Here is a 20,655-nt window from a genome sequence, read left to right on the forward strand (position 1 = left end):
GGCAATGAGCTGATTGAGCTACTAGCTCCCTTTTCTATCATAATGTCCTTCCTCTGATCTTAACGTCTTTCCTTTCACTGAGATGGCAAAAGGCAAGGGAAGCAGCTATAATTCACCTTAGGTAATTACAGTTCGACACAGAAGGAAAAAATGTCCCAGAAGCAGAGTAACAGCTGGTATAGCAAGGCAGGTAGAGCCCTTTGCAGCCCAAGCACAGCGTCCCTAGGGCAGTGCCTCACATTCTCACCCAGGCCTATTGAGCATGTTTGCTAGTGTTTCTGTACCAGACAGAAACCCACCTAGGGTTTACAGACCGAGGTTGCCTAGATATCCTAAACCACTCAAGCTCCGTCAAACCCACAGGGCTTTTTAACCTCTGCCTATGAGTTCATATGTGTGCATGGAGGAATGAAAGTGGGACTCTGCTAAAACTGCAGTCGGCCGGAAGAATTTGCAGATCTCAGCAGATATCTAGTTTTTTGCACCTGGAATTCTGCCTCAGAAAGATGGGAACACTGATAACAGAGACTTTCTCTGGGAAATAGGAACAACACATCACCATTTACGTGTCCCTCCACCTAAAACCACAAAATACTTCTCGTATGACCAAGGCATAGAAAAACAAGGAATATCTTAGTCTCTCTGCTCCCTACCTGTCTCTGAGGCACAGTCAAGAAAGCAAAGCCACCCTATTCAGATAACAGCATGGTCAGTCAACTGCAACTTGAATTAACAAACTTGGAGTTGAACTTTTTTCCCCAGGACATAATAACCGTAACATCCTCTCCTGTGGTTACAAAGGAAAGTCAAATGGGTTATTTAACTTTTAAAAACATATTCTGCAAAACAAACTTATAAGAAGTCATAGTAACCACATTTATGAGAATTTTTGGAATGATATTAAACTCTTCTGTGGGAAAGATTTCTCAGTTAATAGAAAGATCATTGCTCAGGAAGTTGAGTAGCATTTAACGGGATAAGAAAACATAGATACTCTGTCCTTGGCAATAAATTAACCCGTTGCTTCACTAGTGAATGCTGGGCACATCAGATTGGAGATGCTGAAGAGCCGCACACAGTTCCTAAGAGAAATGGCATTTTTCATATAGTCAAAGATATTTCACAGAGCTTTGTGCATCAGGCGGAATAGAAAGTAGGAGAAAGCACTACCGCTGAATTTATCATTTCCAACTTCTGATTTATCGTTTGTTGACGTACTTTCTACAAGTTCCCCCATTTCTTTACAAGTAGCTGTCTTAAGTTCTTCCAGTAAATATTTTTGATGAAGGCCAAACCGGAGGGAAAAATAGAAAAATGCAGTGAAAATGGTAGCTTACCTTTTCTAGGCATTGCTGTTATCAAACTTTGCCTCCCCAAATGAGGCTTTCTTGCTTTGGTTGTCCCATAAATTTAGAAGCCATTAAAAAATTTAAAGCAGAAATATGTTTATTATTCAAAGCTGCTTCAAAACAATACAAAAAATAGCTTGATGAAAAATGAAGTGCTCGTCTGAGCCTGAGAATGCGTTTGAAGCTTGGAGCTCATGCTGTCGTACGAAGTTTTGCAACTGTCTTTCTCAGTTTAAACAGCCTCCCGCTCCTCCCAGGCACTTGCCAACTTCTATAATTTAAAGCAACTGCGATCCTTCCCATAATACTCACATTTCAAAGAGCTTAATATATACTCTCGTTAAGAACACGTAGGAGTGGGCGACGTTTTTCTGCAAACCCCAGACAGAGGCGAAAGAGAAGCAAAGGTTTCAGGTATCTAAACAGTTCTATTTCTCTCTTATCCATTGCTCTTCTTTCTGGTTTCCTTCAAGTTGCTTTGCCTTCTCAAGCAATGCCTTGAGACCAAATGGCATCACTTCACTGGGAGCAAAAAAGCACATAGAAAAGTTTATGTCCCAACTTATGGAACAATGAAACTAGTGAAATTGTGTTTAAACATCAGTTTTGCCAACACGGTTGTTTCTGTGCAGTTCTTTCCCTAACTCATCTGTTTGAAAGTTTAAATTAGTGTACATTGTGTTTTCAAAAAGGGGAAATATCTAAAATGATGCTGTTTGCATTGGTCTTATTTTAGCCTTCATCCTGTACGTGAATTGTAATCTCATCTCTAGGAAGGATCCTCATTTTGCAGTCTGTCCATGCAGCTGAATAAATCTTCTGACATTTAGTCGGGAGTCCAAGATACCCATTTTACTATTTTTGCCACCCTTCCCCAACTTCCATTAATCTCATACACACACACACACACACGCACACAAGCATTTGTGACTTCAAATTACAATCAACTTAAAGTGTGGTCAACTGAAAATGGTGATTTAAACAATATTTGTAGTATATCTTAAAGCAGGTCTTTCTCACTACCTGATAGATACTAAGGGCTTAAGAAATACTTCCTGAATGAAAAATGTATGGCATAGGTTCAGAGCCGTCCACAGTTTTGACAATTTTAGTTTGCATAATTGTTCCCATCAGGGAAGGTTAATATGTCAAAGCTTGTACAGAGAGCGAACATAGAATAACGCGTGCCTTTGCCAGATTTAATGAATAGCTATGATATAATAAAATCCCCTAAATGAGTCTAGAAAACATTTGTTAAATAAATAAACCATTTGGTGGGGAACAGAAATGTTGACACAGGCACAATCTATTAAGTATGCTCACTGTGTAAACTTCTGCAAACAAGTTTCAGGACAAAACCTCATTCAAAAACTGTAACATACTTATTTCAAAAACAATAGATGGCTTTCCACTATGTTTTTTGAGTCACCTAAAGTGACTATTATGCTATGGATAGAGGATAATACCTCTGATTGAAATAGTGTAAACAGAGAGAAGACCTAAAACTACAGGGAAATGGTCAGGTTTCAGATTTTCTTTGCTATGAAAGCAGAGAAAAAGCTGGAATCTATTTTTGCTCTTGCTTCTACTGGGGAAACATCTGGAGGCACAAACACGTATAATGTTGTACACCTGGATCCACCACATTCCAGTCATGTGCCTTGGATGTGTTACTTAATTTTTTTAAGTGTTGATTTCCTTAATTATGAAAGATTAAATACAAATATGTTAAAACAACCTATTTGCATATATGTATAAATTATATTTATTCACCAAATATTAATTAAGCATGTCACTTTGTATATCAAGTACTTAGCAAGACCCATGTATGAGTCACTACGATTTATCACGGCAGTTGGTGTTATTTCTCCTAATATCAAAATTGGTAATGGGGATGCTGCTCTGACAAAAATCTAACCTTGGTGACATTGGCCTACACAGTCAGGAGGTGAGTGGCAGGGAAACTGAGACCAGAGGCTAGAAAGGTGAAGAGTCTGGTTTTGCAGTGGCAAAACCTTTGGTGAAACTGACACCTATGACAACTTGGAAGGTCATATGTGCCAAGTAACCTTTTAGCTCTAAGAGAAGAAGATGGGGAAAAACATTAGTTGTGTGTGTTGGCCACTGTTGACTGGGTTTGGCAAGGTGTTTCGAGAATGAGATGAGCCCAGGAAAGAAATGGCTAAATTACAACCAAATAAAAGGGAATAGAGAGACAGTACATAAAATTGATGGCTTGCAGGAGCCTACCAATTTTTTGAGGGAGTCAGACTGCTAAAATAACCGTAAGTCTGTACTAAAAATGTCTTTTAAGACTGAAAACAATTTCTTCCTCTAGCAGGAGGTGAACTGTTGGCTACGTGGAGGGCTCGCTCTTCAGCACACACCTCAGAAGTGCACAAGGGAGCCTCTCAGAAGGAAGAATTGTTGGTCGTAGAGAAAAATGGACGAGGGAGTTGCCCAGAGAGAGAGCCAGGGCCATTCCCAGGACCTCCTCCACCCACAAGGCAGAGGGCCTTTACTACAGATGCCTGCCCAGACGTGGTATCCATGGCTGCTCTGTGTCTCCCGTTCTTTCCTTTTCTGGACAGGAATTTTTATGATAGTTACCCTATTGCTGTTACATTATTTATGTTGTGTGTGTGATAGAGAGAGAGAGAGAGAAAGAGAGAGAGAGAACTTGTCCTTTTGGTTCACAGATTGTTTTCCTTTTAGTTCACAGGTCGCTGGATCAAGAGATGGCATATCCAGACAAGAACTTCACATAACCCAGAAGTCCTGGACTTTGAGCTGGTTGCAGCGACCAGATGGAATTTGAGGTTGTTTCCTTTGGGGAGGGGTAAGTGTGCTCTGCATTTGGAAAGAAGGAAGGAAATAGGTATTTGGTGATCAGGAGAGTAAACTATGGCAGATACTTTCTGTGTTTACTAACATCTAAATATGTACTGAATATGATGTTTATATATTCCTCACTATTTCCCAGCCTCTTTTGCAGTTCAGTTGACCGTGTGACTGACTTCTGGCCAAGGGGATGTGAGCAGGAATAAGATAGGGTTAATTTTGGGCTGAAGCAGTTAGGGACTGGCGGACCTACTCCATGTTCTCTCTCTCCCTCATCCATGCAGCAGGAAGCAAAAGACTCAGAGGTGCTGGAGCCCCATAATAGAAGGAACCCCAAACCTGGAGGCACCCCTTAGAGGACTGCTGCCCAGGAGAGCCATATGACCTGCATCAGACATTGCTGAATAATACACGAACCTATAGGGTGTTCCCCCACTGAGTTTTGGGGTTTATTCATCAGTGTCAGCTAGAGTTAATTACTCTAATACAGATAGCTACCTTGAAAGATTCTTGCAAGATTGCATGAGATAATATATGTAAAAAAAATACAGAACAGAGCCTGACAGAAAAATAAGTGGTCGACAAATGATAGTTATTTTTATATTAATCATAATTTCCCACTTTCTTCCTCTTGCAAAACTTAGCCAGCTAAATGCCAGTTGTAAATACTTCTATAAATTTAAAGTTTATAAATTGTGTGCAAATGGGCTAAGTAAATTGGAAACCAGGGGAAGATTAGTTACAGAAAGAAATGTTGAAAACAAAATTTATTCCCTGTCTTGAAAAATATATGCATTTATTAAGAAAATTGTCCAGTGGGTTACTGTCAGATTTCACAAGCAATCTTCAAAGTGGGGGATAAAAGAAGTTATAAACTCCAAGTTGCAAGTTAAGTACTCTCCTTAGCATTTAACTAGTATAAACTCCGTTACCCAAACATCTGTGTTACTTTGTGTACAGAACAAGGCCATGGTCCTGACATTGACTGTTCTGGGCTGTTCCTCAGTAGAAATGGGGAAAATATCTCATAAATGCTAGTCAAGGGCTGAAAGTTCCTCTCCACTCAGGCCATGTGTTTTTCTTACTGGCTCTGAACTGCTCAAAACAGAGGTACAGTTCATATATTTTGTTTCTATCTCAGGTATTTTGAGTACTTCCCACTAGAACTGTGGCTTCCTTCATTCCACAAACTTTTAAAAGAATCAGACCCTTTTTTGTTCTTCCATTTTAAAGCAATAGCAACAGAACTTACAAACATTTGTTGAGCATTAACTATGTACGAGACGCTGTTTTATGTGCTCTGTAAATATACTAACTCATTTTGTCTTTTCAACAATCCTGTGAAATAGGTACTAACATTATCCTCATTTTCTAGATGGGGAACCTAAAGCACAGAGAGGTTAAATGACTAGCTTAAGATCACACAGCCAGTAAACAGCAAAGCTAGTCTGGTTCCAGTACCTGTACTCTTCAATGCTGGTTAAAACTCAATCTCCATGCCAAATGAAGAGAATATGCTTACATCATATATTTTCCTTAGCATCCATTGCATTTGAGAAGAGTACAGATTACTTCTGAAAGACACTCTAAAATCTTAGAGGCAGCAGGTTGTTATTCTTGGAAGACAAGCACTTTCTTATCTGAATGTAATTATACAGTTTGAACATTTTTCACATATTAAGCTTTGTGTTCTTATAGTTGACTTTATTTCTTCTCCTTTGTGTGCATGAAGCAGCCAAGTTTCAAATTATATCCTGAAACTGAGGTGGCTTCATCTGGATTTTATAATGAAGCCTTTGCTGAGTTCTATCAAACATGTGGAGACATCGAGGAAGAGGCCAAAGTGGAAATGAACGTGATGGGAAACTTCATCTTCCTTTTGGAAGATATTATTAAGGTTTGGAGATTGGAATCAAAGTAAATGTTCTTTATTGAGACTGGCAGGAAAGAACCTAAGCCCAGCTTCAAGGTGAAGCTGCTCCGAAGGCGCTGACTCCTCCAAATTGTCAGATGGAATACAGATGCCTACTGTGTGCTCATCACAGTTGGATATCAGAGACACAGAAGGGGCAGAAGCCGTTTCTTTGAGTTTGCAGTCTCCGGCTCACCTTCCATGGATTTTAGTCAGAGTGTGCAAATCTGAAGGCCCCTTTTTACTTTCTTGGTGATACGGGGTAGCAGATCAACTTATTGCAAATGGTCAAAACCAGAAAGAAAACAATTTATCCGTAGATTGCAGGATCATAGATTTGGAAAGAGCCTTAAGAGAGTTCTAATTCACTCTCTCATTCTATTCATGATCCATCTGCATAGTCTTGGCGGAAGGCTACTGCCCTTCTGCTTGATGGCTCCCTGGGACAGGAACCACAGCTTCACAATGCAGAGAAGAATTCTCTAAGTAACTGAATATTCCTGCTTCCTCTTCCGCACATAAAAGCCTTTACAATATCCAAGGACAACCCTGAGCCTTCCCCCTCCCCTCAACTTCATCTTCCTTTTTTCAAAGTTCAACAATTGTGGCTCTTTCCACTGCTCTTCATGCAACACGATTTCAATTAGTTTACCACCTTGGTTAGTTGCCTTCCAGTGAACCAATACCTGTATCCAGTTAGTGGCTAAATGACTCCTGAGCACTGTCATAAAGTTACCAAGAAATCAATGATCTGAGTTACAGTCTCAGCTCTGCTATTGGCCTTGAGAAAGCCTTTTCCCACTCTTGGCCTCTGTCTGTATTTATGGCCCATCTATATCACAACATTTAGAGATGTGTCACTCGGCCCTTGACTCCCTTCCTTCTGAAGGATCTTCTTTCGTGTGTTGGTCATTCAGCATTTACAATCTACAGGACCAATCCCATGTCTCCCATGGCATTATTCTTGTTTTTCTAATGCCTGCTGGATCTTACTTCCTGGAGATAGTATATTCCCTTCAGAATAAATATCTCTCAAGAAAAACTATTTTCTCTCAAATCCACTCTTCCTAAGTTGCCTAATTTTGTCATTAATACCACAATCGTCTCAGGTTCTTAGGATTTTAAACATATGTCATTGCTTTTACTCTCGCTTCTACTTCCCCCGAACATTCCATCGTCAAATCCTGATTGTCCTGTCTTTGTTATATCTCTAAAATACAGCATCCTGGGGCACTTATATTATTACAATTTATGTATCCCAGTGTCTCCCTGGACTGTTGTCTATGGAATCACATTCTGAAATGTTCTGTGGGAAAGGATATAATGGTAAAGTAAGTTTGGATGATACTAATTATTTATTGGAATCTCTGTCTTAGTCTGCTTGGGCTGCCATAACAAAATGCCATTAAGTGGTGAAACAGTAGACATTTATTTTCTCACAGTTCTGGAGGCTGGAAGTCTGAGATCAGGGTGCCAGTGTGATCAAGTTCTGGTAAGGGCTCTTTTCCTGACTTTTAGATGGCTGCTTGCTCACTGTGTCCTCACATGGCAAGCAGTGAGAAAGTTGTGGTCTCTTTTCCTCTTCTTATAGTGCACTAATCCATCTTGAGGCTCTCACTCACATGACCTAATTATCTCCCAAAGACCCCAACTCCAAATAACATCACGTTAGGGGTTAGGGCTTTAACATACGAATTCTGGGGTGACACAATTCAGTCCATAGCAGTCTCCAAGAAAGGTATATCATTTGGCTATTTCTATGTTAAAAACCCCCACAAAGCTCAGTGGCTTGAAACAGCAACCATTTATTATTCCTCATGAATCTGTGGATTGACTGGGCAGTTCCACTGATCTTGGTTGTACTTGACTAGGCAGTTCTCCTGGTCTTGGCAGATACTTACTCATATGTCTTGTAGTCCGCTGGCTGTTGACTGATCTGGGATGTCCTTGACTGTGACAACTGACTCTGCTCCATGTGTCTCATTCTCCAGAAGGATAGTCTGGATACGTCCTCAGGCAATTGTAAGAGTCCAAGAGAAGAAGGGGAAATATGCAAATACTTTTCAAGTTTTTGCTTGCATCATTTGCTATTGACCCATTGGCTAAAGCAAGCTGCGTGCTTGAGCCCAGGGTCAGTGTTGAGAGTTTACCAAAAGACATGGATACAAGAAGGTGCAAAAAATCTGTACCATGGGTGCAATCAATCTTCCACGAGGGGTTAAAATATTCAATGTTTTCCAAAGAAATGCTTGATTTAAAGAATGCTTATTTTGAGGCACACATTATAGTACAAATATTGTGCAAAGCACATTCAGGAAGAGGCTGTTCTAAGGTAATGACACTTGTGGGGAAAAGGAGAGTATTTCTTTCCCTCTGCTCACATCTCATCTTCAGCTCACTGAAGAGAAAGAGATAGTACTTCTGCCTTTTCTTTCTGTAATCTTTCTTTCCTTGTCTAGTTCCTCTGTAATGCAGAAGGAGTTATAATTTACTTGGTTCAAGACAAATTTACTGGCCACAGTTCACTACTGGGTGGAGACATAGCATTGAAAGCCTGGGGCTTTTCCAGCTGAGCTCTTTTCTGATTCTGTGGTAGACCATGGAATAACTTGTCTCATCAGGGCTTGGCAAGGACAATTCTCTTGTCTATCCTTTCACTTCCTGTGCCAGGTGAGATGTGTGATTTTCAATTTCCTGTTTCTGTATAGCAACAGGCAAGCCATCTCCTCAAGAGGCAGGTGGATCCATCACTCTTTCACTCTATTTTAGATTGTTGGTTCATAGAGTTGATTAAGTAAGTGGTTTTTGGATTTGGGAGTGGGAGATGGGGAGTAGCAAAGCTCACTTTGAATTCAAATCTAGAAACCTTGTGCCTCAGCACTAAACATCAGAAAAGATCAGTTTTTCTTCTCCCTGGCCAGGGCGTGGTATGAATGGGCACTTTCAAAGCTATTAAGCATTACTTTATTCCCCACTTGGCTTCTTATTCTTATGTGCATAGTTCTCTTGGCACAGCAAAGCCCTGCCTACAAGACACTCAATGCTTTCAAGCTGTGGTCATTTATCTCCCTCACAGAGTACTTATCACTTTCTGCTTTATGTCATAGTTCTTTATGTGAGTGCCTTTTTTTCATACTAAAGATTAAGTTTCTCAAAGACTGAGATTATGTCCTAAGCTTCTTTGTGACTTTCTATTATCCATGGTGTCTCACATAATATCTTGTGTTTATGTACATACTAAAAAATTGTTAAATGAAACCACATAAGGGTAAAACCATTTGAAAGCTTATGTTGTGAAAATGTGTTCAGAATTATGAAGGAAATATAAGGTATTCGTGCATGCTTTCATACATTTTTAAACAGTCATGAAGTGCTACCAGGTATAATCCTTGGGACAGGATGTTGTCATATTGTGAATTCTAACAGGAAAGACATAGACTATGTGAAATTGAAATTATTACATGATGGTAGTTTATTGCCAGAATAAAAGAGGAAAATGGCGAGAAAGTCAGGGAAACATTTTTGCTTGGATTTGGTTTCCGGGATGGACAGAATCCTGGGCTCAACTTTTGGTTTGCCTTTGTGGGTAAACTTGTACCTGATTGTGGAGGGTGATTCTTTAAATTCACCAAAGGTCAAAATAAAATGTTAGAGGACAAATCTTCAAATTTATTTTAGAATTGGCTAGAACTTGAAAAAATATATTTTCATTGATGATAGTGGTTCTTTAAATTTTGCAGTGTGCTTTATGGGATAAGCTTCATTTTTCAAACCAAAATACCAGACTGGAAGAAAGCTAATAAATAGTTCAATAATATGAAGAATATAGTACTTATACTTTTTAACATTATCAAAGTTTAAAGTAATTTTAGCATGAATGTGATGGGGTCTGATTGGGTAACTTCTTCTCTTGGTACCTGACTTACAATCACAAATATAACTTCAAATGTATGGGTGAGAAATGTAGATTTACTGAAGGTTTTGTGAGGAAATGATGGAAAAGACTACATGACATACTCAACAGCAAAACTTAACCCACGTTACAGGGCTGCTGTGGAGTATCTGCTTCTCTCGAATTCATGTGTTGAAACTCTGACCCAGTTGTGATGGTATTTGGAGACTGGGCCTTTAGGATGTAATTAGGTTTAGATGAGGTCAGGAGGGTAGGACCCTCTTGGTGGGATTAGTGCCCTTATAAGAGGAGACACCAGAGAGCTTGCTTCTTCTCCCTCTCTTTCCACCGTGTGAGAACACAGAGAGAAGGCAGCCATGTGCCAGCCAGGAAGAGAGGCTTCCTTGGGGAACTGAGTTGGCCATCATCTTGATCTTGGACTTCTTAGTTTCCAGAACTGTTAGAAATAAGTTCCTGTAGTTAAAGACAGACAGTCCATAGTATTTCATTATGGCAGCCTCAACTGACTAGTACAGGGACACTATTGATAATTATACTAGGACACTAGGTGTAAACCACGACTCTCCTAGGTACACTGAAATATATGGTAACTACCCATTAGCCTTCTCTCTCTGTACATGAGTCCAGATCTCCTCTTTTATGACCTTAAAAAGTGTCTTAAATGCTCATGTCACCAGGGAAATGAAAATTAAAAACATAATGAGGTAACACTACACATCCCTATTATGGCTAAAATGTCAAAGACTGCCAGTGCCAGGAGTTGACAAGTATGTGGAGCAGCTAGAACTCTTGTACAGTGCTGGTGGGAGATTAAAACATACAGACACTTCAGAGAAGTGGGTGGAATCTTCGTATAAAGTTAGCTATACCCTTAGCATGAAACCCAGCAATTCCATTTCTAGGTTATTTACTCTAGATAAATGAAAGAATATATCTACAAGAAGTTAATACAAAAACATTCATAGCACCCTAGTTCATGATAGCCAAAAACTAGAAACAAAATATCCATCTGTAAGTGAGTGGGTAAACAATTTGAAGTCTATCCATACCATAGAACACTATTTAGCAGTAGAACCGGAAACAATCCAAAAAGAATGAAGGGCTGATGTATGAAACAACATGGATAAATCTCAAAAACACTATGCTGAGCCAAAGAAACCAGATACGAGAAAGAGTACACTCTGTGATTCCATTTATGAGAAATTCTAGAACAGGAAAACCAATCTACAGTGACAAAGCAGATCAGTGTTTGCATGGACCTGGGTGGGAGTGGACCTGAAAGCAAAGGGGCTGCAGGTAAGGGATCCAGGGAAATTTGGGGAAGTAATGCAACATTCTATATCTTGACCGTGGTGGTGGTTACAATGGCAGACTGTTGTCACAACTCATTGAATTATACACATAACATGGTTGCATTTTATTGCATGTGAATTTTACCTAAATTTGATTTAAAAAAGAAAAAAATATTGAAGTTAATTTCTGAAATTATCTTGAGAATTCTGACTCTTGCCTTCAGCTTGCGTATCCTCTTCAGAAAACTGAATGCTACAGTAGTAAGGCAAAAAATTTTGACTATTAATGTTCAAACATGGCTTGTGTTGTCTTCAGTTCATTGCACCATAGATAAATGTCTGATAAATGTTAGAAAGTCTTGAACTGTACTGTGATTTGGTACTTGTTTTGAATTGTTACACATAAGCTGGCCTCATTTTTATATATTTATTTTCATGTATTTACTTATCTAGGCACAAGGTTCTAAAGTAATATTTCTTTTGTCTGCTCCAGCCATTCTATCCTTGGGACTATTTTCCTGACCCACCTTTACCTGCTTTTCATTAAGCTTTCCATAGTCCTGGATTTAAATGCCATGTAATAATACAAGTCCAGCTTGGAAGTAACTATATACCAACTTAAGTGAGGATTGGTCATTAAATTATCCCAAATATAAGCTGCCAACACAACTCAAGAGATGGAGACTGGCATCTGGTGGCCAGCTGTTCAGACTCTTCTTAAAAAAACAGACCTCAAAAGCCTTGCAGAAGAAACAAAGTGTGCAGGTGGCATCATTTAACTTGATGACATGACTCCCTATGCTTTAGAAACTGTGTCCCCAAGAGTTTTCCATTTGAGCTATTAAAATGTCAAAGGAGAAAGTGGCTGATGGTGGGTGCTGAGGGATCTGGTTCAGTGTTTTCAGCAGGACTCAAGTCCTATAGTTGGAAGAGATCCACACCATTACTGAGCTCAGCTGCCCTCCAGGCCTGAGTTGGGACCTCGTAGAAAGTTGTCAACAACAGAGTTCCTCCAGGCCACCTGTTCTTGGCCCACTCTGATGCTACCAGCTTTCCTGGCTTTTGCTCACTGACTTAGATCCAGCTCTTCACCCAGCCCTGTGGACTGAGAACAGAGCCTGGGGCCACCAGGGCTGGGATGATTTCCAAGAAATAGTTTCCAGGTATTTCACACCTCCTTTTGTAAGCTCCTCTTTACACCTCACTCCTGCCTCTAGAGCCATCCTCAAGCAGAAGGATCATAGAGTTATTTTACCAGCCAAGGTTTTTCAAAAACTGAGGCTCAGAGCTAGTACATGATATTCCCAATGACAGCTGCTGATGCCAGGTTGAGAACCCGTGTTCTCTAGATCCTGAACTTTCTTTCAAGGTAAGTGTTCTTTACCTTACACGCAGATTCAGCGGTGTGCCTACATAACCCCAGGGTGCGGTTTGAATGATTTCAGAGGAAAGGCCCCTGATCCAAAAATAGCTCCTTAAAAATGCTATTTGAGTGCTTTCTATTTGAATTGACTCCCACAAGTTGCAAGTCACTCTGGAAGGATTTTCTGAGCCTCCTAGACCAGGTTAGAACCCCTCACTATCACTCTGAGCTGTTAGCTCCTGGAATGCCCTGTCTGTTAATTGTTAATATCCCACTCCAGTGAAGACAGGGATTATAGTCTGTCTTGTTCACCAATGGACAAGCCTGTCACACACTAGCAAGTCACTGACTAAATACTGAACTGATTAGTCCTTCTATCAGTCGTTTGTGCTTCAGCAAAAATGAGGTTAATAACAGAGTTGCTTTTCTAATAATAAAACACCCAGCCTCTCTAAATGTATAGGAGTATGATTTGGAGGAAGGAGAGAGGGAGGAAGCATGTTTGACCTTTAAGCAGAAGTTGAGGTTCAAATACCAGAGGGTCTGTGCTCTCGTTGTGTAACCTGGCAGAACCCTGAGGCTCTCTGAGTCTCAGCTTCTTGATCCTCAGAAGGGAAGTATCCGTTACCAGACACAAGCTGTTTGAAGAATTAAATGAAATAATGCAAGTGCAATCTAGAATAAGCTGTATTTGTTAACCAAATTGTGATGGTCTCTTGTGCCATACATTTTAAGAACTGACAGTGTGAATCACAACTTTAAACAGTCTAAAAGAGAGCTTCTCAAGCTGTAATGTTGTGCATAGAAATAACTGGTGTGGTAGGCAGAATTCAAAGATGACCTCCCAGCCTCCCAAAGATGTCCCACTCTGTGATAATTGTAAGTTACAATAAGACATAAATATTTGGTCTTCATCCCGGTTACTGGCACAGAGCTTCTAAAACCTTTGGAATTTCCTAAGTGACAGGAATGATAAAAGTGTCTTGATATTCGTAACAAACCCCTTTCAAATACATCTGAGTTTATGTTAATGAGGTGACTTTTGGAAAGCACCTAATGATGGGACTGGTTGTTAGGGGAACCAATCATGTGACTGGAGGGTTGGAACTCTCAGTCCCACCCCCTGACCTCCCAGGAGAGGAGAGGGACTGAAGGTTGCATCAATCTCCAATGGCCAATGACTTAATCAATCATTCCTATATAATGAAGCCTCCATAAAACTCGAAAGAATGAGGTTTGGAGAGCTTCCTGGTTGATGAACACAGTGGGTAGCACACCTGGAAAGGGCATGGAAGCTCTGTGCCCCGTTCTGCATAACTTGCCCTATGCATCTCTTTCATCTGGCTGTTCTTGAGTTATAACCTTTCCTAATAAGTCAGTAATCTAGTGAATAAAATATTTCTCTGAGTTCTATGAGCTGCTCTAGCAAATTAATTGAATCCAAGGAGGAGGAGGTCTTAGGGATCTCCGATCTATAGCCAGTTGGTCAGAAGCACAGGTGACAAAGTGGACTTGTGATTGGGATCTAAAGGGTGGAGGTGCAGTTTCGTAAGGCTGAGCTTTTAACCTGTGGGATCTGACGCGATCTCCAGGTAGACAGTGTCAGAATTGAGTTAAATTTGTGGGACACCTGGTCAGTGTTTGCTGAGAATTGGAGAATAGCTTGGTGATGTTGGAAAAAAAACATGTCATACACCTTAATCCCTGGAACCTGTGAACGTGGTGAGAGATCACTTTGATGATTGTGTTTCATAATATGGCGCCGTTGACTTTAAGAGAGGGAGATTATCTGGATGGGCCTTGTCTGATCACATGGGCCCTTTAAAGCAGAGCTTCCTCTGGCTGTTTGGTAGCAACACTGGATGTTAGGTTCCAAGGAAGTGAAGGATTCAACATATTGTTGCTGCTCTGAATTTGGAAGAGGCCATGTGAGAAGCACTGTGAATGCTGGTGGCCTCTAGAGACAGAGAGGACCCCAGCTCACAGCTAGCAAAGAAGCAAGGATCTCAGTCAGACAACCACAAGGAAACGAATTCTGCTGAAATCTGAATGAGCTTGAAGCAAATTCTTCCTCAGGACCCTCAGATAAGAGTGGCCTGGCCAATACCTTGATTTTGGGCTCATAGTAATCTGAGTATGAAATTTTCCTCCAGCTCACCCCTCCCTAACTTCTGACCTACAGAACTGTGAGCTAATAAATGAGTGTTGTTTTCAGTCACTAAGTTTGTGGTAATTTGTTATGTAGAAATAGAAAACAAATATACCTGAAGCTCTTGATAAAATGACACTTCAGATTAAGTAAGTCTTGTATGGAGCCTGAGATTCTGCATTTCCAGCAAGCTCTGAAGGTGGTGTCAATGCTGCTGGTCTGGAGATTAAATTGGGAAGCAAGACCCTAAAGAACATACGCATTACAGTAAAGTTGGTCAAACTCTTTTTTCTGCCAACATTATGCCATTTACGAAATAAATGAATTCTTACTATTTAGATAGCCATATTTTTTTTTTTTTTTACTGACAGTCTTTTTCCTAGGATCATTGTTGTAGTTTGCCTATTTTACAAATTCAGTTGTCTCTCCAGAGTGTAATGTGCTGAAATGGAGAGAGCAAGGGCTTTGGGCGGCCTTCATGTAGGGTCAACTTCTGCCTCCCTCTTCATTAGTGGTATGGCCATGGATAAATTATCTAATGTCCGGGAACTTCAGTTTCCCCACGCTGATGGGCCTCTACAGCCTTTCTCACAGGGGATGATGGTTAATCTTGTGTCTCAACTTGGTGAGGCTGTGGTGCCAGTTGTTTGTTCAAATACCAGTCTAGATGCTGCTGGAAAGGGATTTTGTAGATAAGATTAACATCTACTCAGTTGACTTTTAAGTAAGGGAGACTAGCTTTGATAATATGGGTGGCCCTCATCCAATCAGTTGACGGCCTTCAGAGGAAAAACTAAGGTTTTCTAGAGAAAAAGAAATTTTGCTCCAGATTGTAACGTAGAAATTCCGACAGAATTTCCATGTTGCCAACCTGCCCTACAGATGTTGGATTTGGCAGTCCCCAATCACGTGAGCCAATTCCTTAAAAAAAAAATTATACATATATATGTGTGTGTATATCTATATATAGAGAAAAAAATATATACTTTCATATATATCTACATATATATAAATACACACACACGTATGTATCTCCTTTGGCTCTGATTCTCTGGAGAACACTGATACACAGGGGTTAAGGGGAATCTTGGCACACTGGAGGCATTAATAAATTTTTATTATTATTTTTAATCTGTATCTCTCCATGGTGTTGTAAAATAGAGGGAAAAAATTTGTGACAGGATTCATACATATGGATTCCCATATTTCATCCTTCTTATTTACTTGGTCATATCTATTGGCGATGTGCCTAATGCTTTTTCCTATTCCAAGGGTGGGTGTTGGTGGAGATTCAGCAGGTTTCAAAAGTTACAGATGATGGAGATGATTATCATTGGCAGAAACAGCCAAATTGGGGATCAAGTTATAATCCTTCTGCGGAGGGAACCTGAAAGCAGTTGCTGGGGGCGATGGGCAGGAAGGAAGCACTTCTCCTGAAATCACACCAGGACCACAATGACCATGGTGCTAGTGTCTCCCCTTTGAAGTCATGTCTCAGATATCCACATCTGCATTCCAATGGGCTCATCAACAGCTTTTGCAGACTGAAGAAACCAAGGGTTGGTTGGAACTTCTGAATGTGGAGAGAAGAATCACTTCATGTAAGAGGAAATCGGAAGTGCCCAGATTGAAAAATAGCAGTAATCTTGTGTATTGTATAGTTTTTACAGCGTAACAGGTGATTTCACTTCCATTATCTTATCTAAATTTTACAAGTAGAGTACTTTTATCTCCGTTTAGATATGAAGGCATGGAGGAGCTAAGACTTGGGGTTTCTCTATGCAAGCTTTCTCAACAAGCCAAATGCAGAGCCCAATCTGTCTGGTCTTAGGAACAGTCCCTTTTCCTCTACAGTAGCCATCTTGCTATGCTATAGGTGCGTACCAACAGGTTGCAAAAATCACTGGGATCTAGGGTAACAGAAACTCTTCTTAGATCTTTCCTCCTGTGGTGAGTGGAGAAACGTAACAATTAGAGAGAAACTCTTGGGGCATGGAGCCCTTCAATGTTGGAGTCATTTTAAGGTGACTCAGGGCAGGAAGGAGAGGGTGGAGTTGGAACGGAGGATAGGGACTGGAAAATGCATAACAAAGCTAAGTTTATTAGTGCTTAAGAATGAGTTCAGTTATGTTAGGAGGAGGATTACGAATATTTAATGTGGACCAGGCAAGAATTTTCAGAAAGAAAATAATTCTCTTGGTGGTGAGGTACATTCAGTTTCACATAACCTGGAGAGCTCAAACTCTAATGCTTTTGGGGACTAGGAAAATGAAGATAAGTAAGTGAGCTGGCTGTTCACAGGACAGTGGAGAGTCAAGGCTACTCTGGAGAACTGGAGAGTCTGGCCAAACAAGACATATGCAGGCCAAGTTTTTGAGGACACTAGTTTCCTATCCCAATCTCTAGCACCAAATAGTTACAAGCTCCCCAGTCATAAGGTAAGAGCTCATGTCTGCTCTTCCTGGGGATATTGGAAGACAGCCAGCTGGAGCCCAGCTCTTTCCTTTAAGTGGGAAAAGGAGACAAACCTATGACATTGAGTGGATGACCATTGCTGCAGAATTTTGCCCAAGATGAGAAGGAATCCCAGGGGACTGAGGCTTAAGCAGTGAAAGCTCATTACCTCCATGGTTTCAAAGAGTGGAGTGGCTTAACCAGGCCAAGGGTTCAACTCCTGACTCTTTCTCCTCCCCCTCCATTCAGCGCCCCAGATTCTGATCTCCAACTTTCTCCAGCTTTGACACAATTTTCTAAACTCTTTTGGATTTAAGCCTTTATTGGTGTCAGTGTCCACTTGGGCCTGGGGAAGGTAGTGGAGGCAGTGTCCTGAATAGATGTCTGATATTCTCCTTCTGTACTGGCTTAAATAGCATCCCCCCAAAATTCGTGTCCAGCCAGAACCTCAGAATGTGACTTTTTTTTGGAAATAGGCTCTTTGCAAATGTAAGGATCTTAAGTCAAGGATCTTGAGATAAGGAGATCAAACTGGATTATCCATGTGGGCCTTAACTCCAATAACAAGGGTTCTTATAAAAGATACACAGAGAAGAGATATATAGAGAACAAGAGGAGGCCATGTGATGATGGAGGCAGAGATTGGAGTGATGTGGCTATGAGCCAAGGGATACCTGGAGCCACCAAAAGTTTGAAGAGGCAAGGAACAGATTCTCCTCTAGAACCTTAAGAGGGAGCGTGGTCCTGCTGACACCTTGGTCTCAGACTTCTGGTCTCCAGAGCTGTGAGAGAATAAATGTCTGTTGTTTTAAGTCACCCAGTTATGGCAGCCCTAAAACGAACACACTCCCTTCGTGGTCCTCACAGCCAGCAGTCCTGAGCTCTGTCTGGATGTCTGGGCAGTAGGAGGCATCACCTGCTGAGAGATAAACCAACTGAAAGAACAGTGAGAAGAATTCCCTCTCAAACCGTCTGTGTTCAAATAGCAACTCCACTGCTTGCTAGCTGTGTGACTTTGGGCAAGCCACTTCATACCACTGGGCTTCAGTTTCCTCATCCTCAAAGGGAGGACAATAGGAAGACTGCCTCATAGAATGGGTCAGGAGAGGCCAGGGTATGCTGCTGTAACAAACAACCCCCAGATCTCAGTGGTTTACAACAGCAGAGATTTATATCTCTCTGACACTCCATCTTCACAGTGGCTTGGCTGGGGGCTCTGCTCTGCCTTGTGAGAAGCTCATTGTTATAATTACCTAACTTGTTTTTATAAAGTTAAGAAAAGAAAAAACTGGACCTCTAGTTATCTATGTGACCTTGAGAAACACGCTTGATCTCTCTGAACCTCAGTATCTTTATCACGGAAATCAAGACTGTATTGTAGGGTTGAGGCAAGGATAAAATGTGTGAGAAACTGCTTCTTGATGGAGCAGTTGGCACCGTGGCAGTGAAAAGAGGGAAAAGAGGGCTCTGAGAGGGTCTGGCCATCAAATGCGTTCAGCCTGGAAGGTGCATGTATCACTTTTGCTTACAACTCGTTAGTCAGAACCTGTCCCATGACCTTGTGCGACCACAGGGGTTCAGGAAGTGCCTGGAAGGTAGACAGCTGAGAATATTGGTGAGCGTACTTAGTGGCTAATTCATAGGGCAGTTGGGAGAATAAAATGAGTCAATACCGGTAACACCCTTAGAACAGTGCCTGACACAGGGTAAGTGCTCAGGGGTGTTTGTTAAATAAGCTTTTTCATTCCCGGAGCACACTCCTGTGGGACAGAAGAGTCAGGGGCTTGGCTGGTTGTGTTAAGGAACAGCGAAAAAGGCAATTCTAGCACTGCTTCTCCTGTGCCTGTGGTGCTGCCACAGGGTTATGAGGCTGCCTACCATGGGACCTGCGCCATGTTCTTCCCTTTTCTATGCCCTAAACTCCTCTCCCAATGCGATGGCAGAGTTAGGGAGCATGGCCTCTGGGGCCCCTCTCAAATGGGAGGCAGTTCAGGGTTCAGGCAGTGGACGAGGTCCTCAGACTCTTGGGGGAGGATATGAGATTTTGAAAGTTTTGTAAAGAAAACAGCGAGAAAAAAACCCGGAAGTCAGAGCTATCCTCAAGCAGAGAGGGAGCCCCCATGAATGGCTAACTATTCACATTTGTGCAGGTTTGCATTGGAGCCCAAGTCCAGAGAAGGCTGAAGTCTGAATTCCTGTGCAGACCGTGGACCATATCATCACAGGGTGGGCCTCCTGTGTTGCCTGACCTGGCTGGCTCTCCAAGGTGATTTGCCCTTTGGCCGATATTTGCTTTCAGTCAATAATGTCTTTGATTTCAAAAGTATTATTCACTGAATTTGAATACTTGTGTTCTCAATTTTTTTTTCCCTAAGAATAACTTCTCTCCACTTATCTGAAGTCACGTGGATGTTGATCAATCACGATGGCTGTGCCTGTAAGATGAGAGGAGTGGGCTGCTGATCCAAAAGGGGGAGAGGCTCAAGTTCGTTTTCTCAAAAGAACTGCCAGAAGAAATCCCATTTTCATTAATCAAGGGACAACTACATGGCAGGTACTGTTCTAGGAGCTGGGGACTTGGCAGTGATCATGACAGCCCTTGTACCTTAGTCTTCTCCGCAGTGGCGGAGAGGGAGGTTGGGAGACACCAGCGTGTATGTGGAAGTCCATGAATTCATGTGGCATTCTATTTTCACTGTTGCAGAGAGCAGCCTATTAAACTCAAATTTGGCCAGAAGCTTGCGATTCTTTGGTAGGTTCATCCTGACATAACTATGATAAATTAGGGACCCCTTTGAACTTTTAAATAAGAAATATTAATCATTTATTTGTCTCTTTACTCATTTGGCAAATACTTACCAACTACCCACCTGGTAGCAGTCTCTGTCCTAGACACTAGACACAAGGATGCACAAAATAAACAAGGTTCTGCTCTCCCAGAATGGATGTTCCAAAGGTCAGAGGCATATCCTAAAGGGGAAGTGAACAAAGACCATATTCCAAGAATTCTTAGATGTGTATTTTTAAAGTTGCCATCATAAGAATAGAACTAAAAAATGTAGCACACTCACATATATACATACACACAATGTATCCTGGTACATGTTTACAACCAGATCCACAAACAAGCAAACAAGACCTTGCTTTGTAGCATTTACTGATTTTCATGGTGTAAATACTCCCCCTGCAGCCAATTCTAAGCTATCAGTGTGATGTCACCGAACATGGAGTGTGGAGTTGGGGACAGGTGCAATAAGTGTAACTAAACACCAAGAGCATAGATAATAGTAAAATGCAGCGAAACGACAAAGATGTAATGAGTTTTGCATGTTTATTACCTTTATTTTTAATATAATTTAATTTTAAGTTGATACAATTTAAT

The 20,655-nt window shown here is 41.1% G+C and overlaps 1 protein-coding gene and 1 long non-coding RNA gene across 4 annotated transcripts in view; one reads left to right on the forward strand and one right to left on the reverse strand.

Moving 5' to 3' along the window:
- Positions 1-1,736, reverse strand: part of C1QTNF7 (C1q and TNF related 7) — a 103,464-nt gene extending 101,728 nt beyond the window's left edge. The window contains exon 1 of one of the 3 annotated variants that reach the window (XM_046657224.1): positions 1,662-1,736. Coding sequence is in view for 1 of the 3 variants with exons in the window: in XM_046657221.1 (XP_046513177.1) it covers positions 1,338-1,350 (13 nt within the window). In the remaining 2 variants the exon portion in view is untranslated. Of the gene's footprint in view, positions 1-653; positions 690-1,337; positions 1,571-1,661 lie in introns of those variants that run through there. The other 2 variants (XM_046657221.1, XM_046657225.1) reach the window with 2 other exon arrangements.
- The window catches only part of LOC124237512 (uncharacterized), a 71,866-nt gene that overhangs the window by 2,182 nt on the left and 49,029 nt on the right, over positions 1-20,655 (forward strand). The window contains exons 2-4 of the long non-coding RNA XR_006888025.1: positions 4,065-4,188; positions 19,424-19,539; positions 19,649-19,827. This is a non-coding gene — a long non-coding RNA (uncharacterized LOC124237512). The remainder of the gene's footprint in view (positions 1-4,064; positions 4,189-19,423; positions 19,540-19,648; positions 19,828-20,655) is intronic.

This window comes from Equus quagga, chromosome 3 (genome assembly GCF_021613505.1).
Source record: "Equus quagga isolate Etosha38 chromosome 3, UCLA_HA_Equagga_1.0, whole genome shotgun sequence".
Lineage (NCBI taxonomy): Eukaryota > Metazoa > Chordata > Mammalia > Perissodactyla > Equidae > Equus > Equus quagga.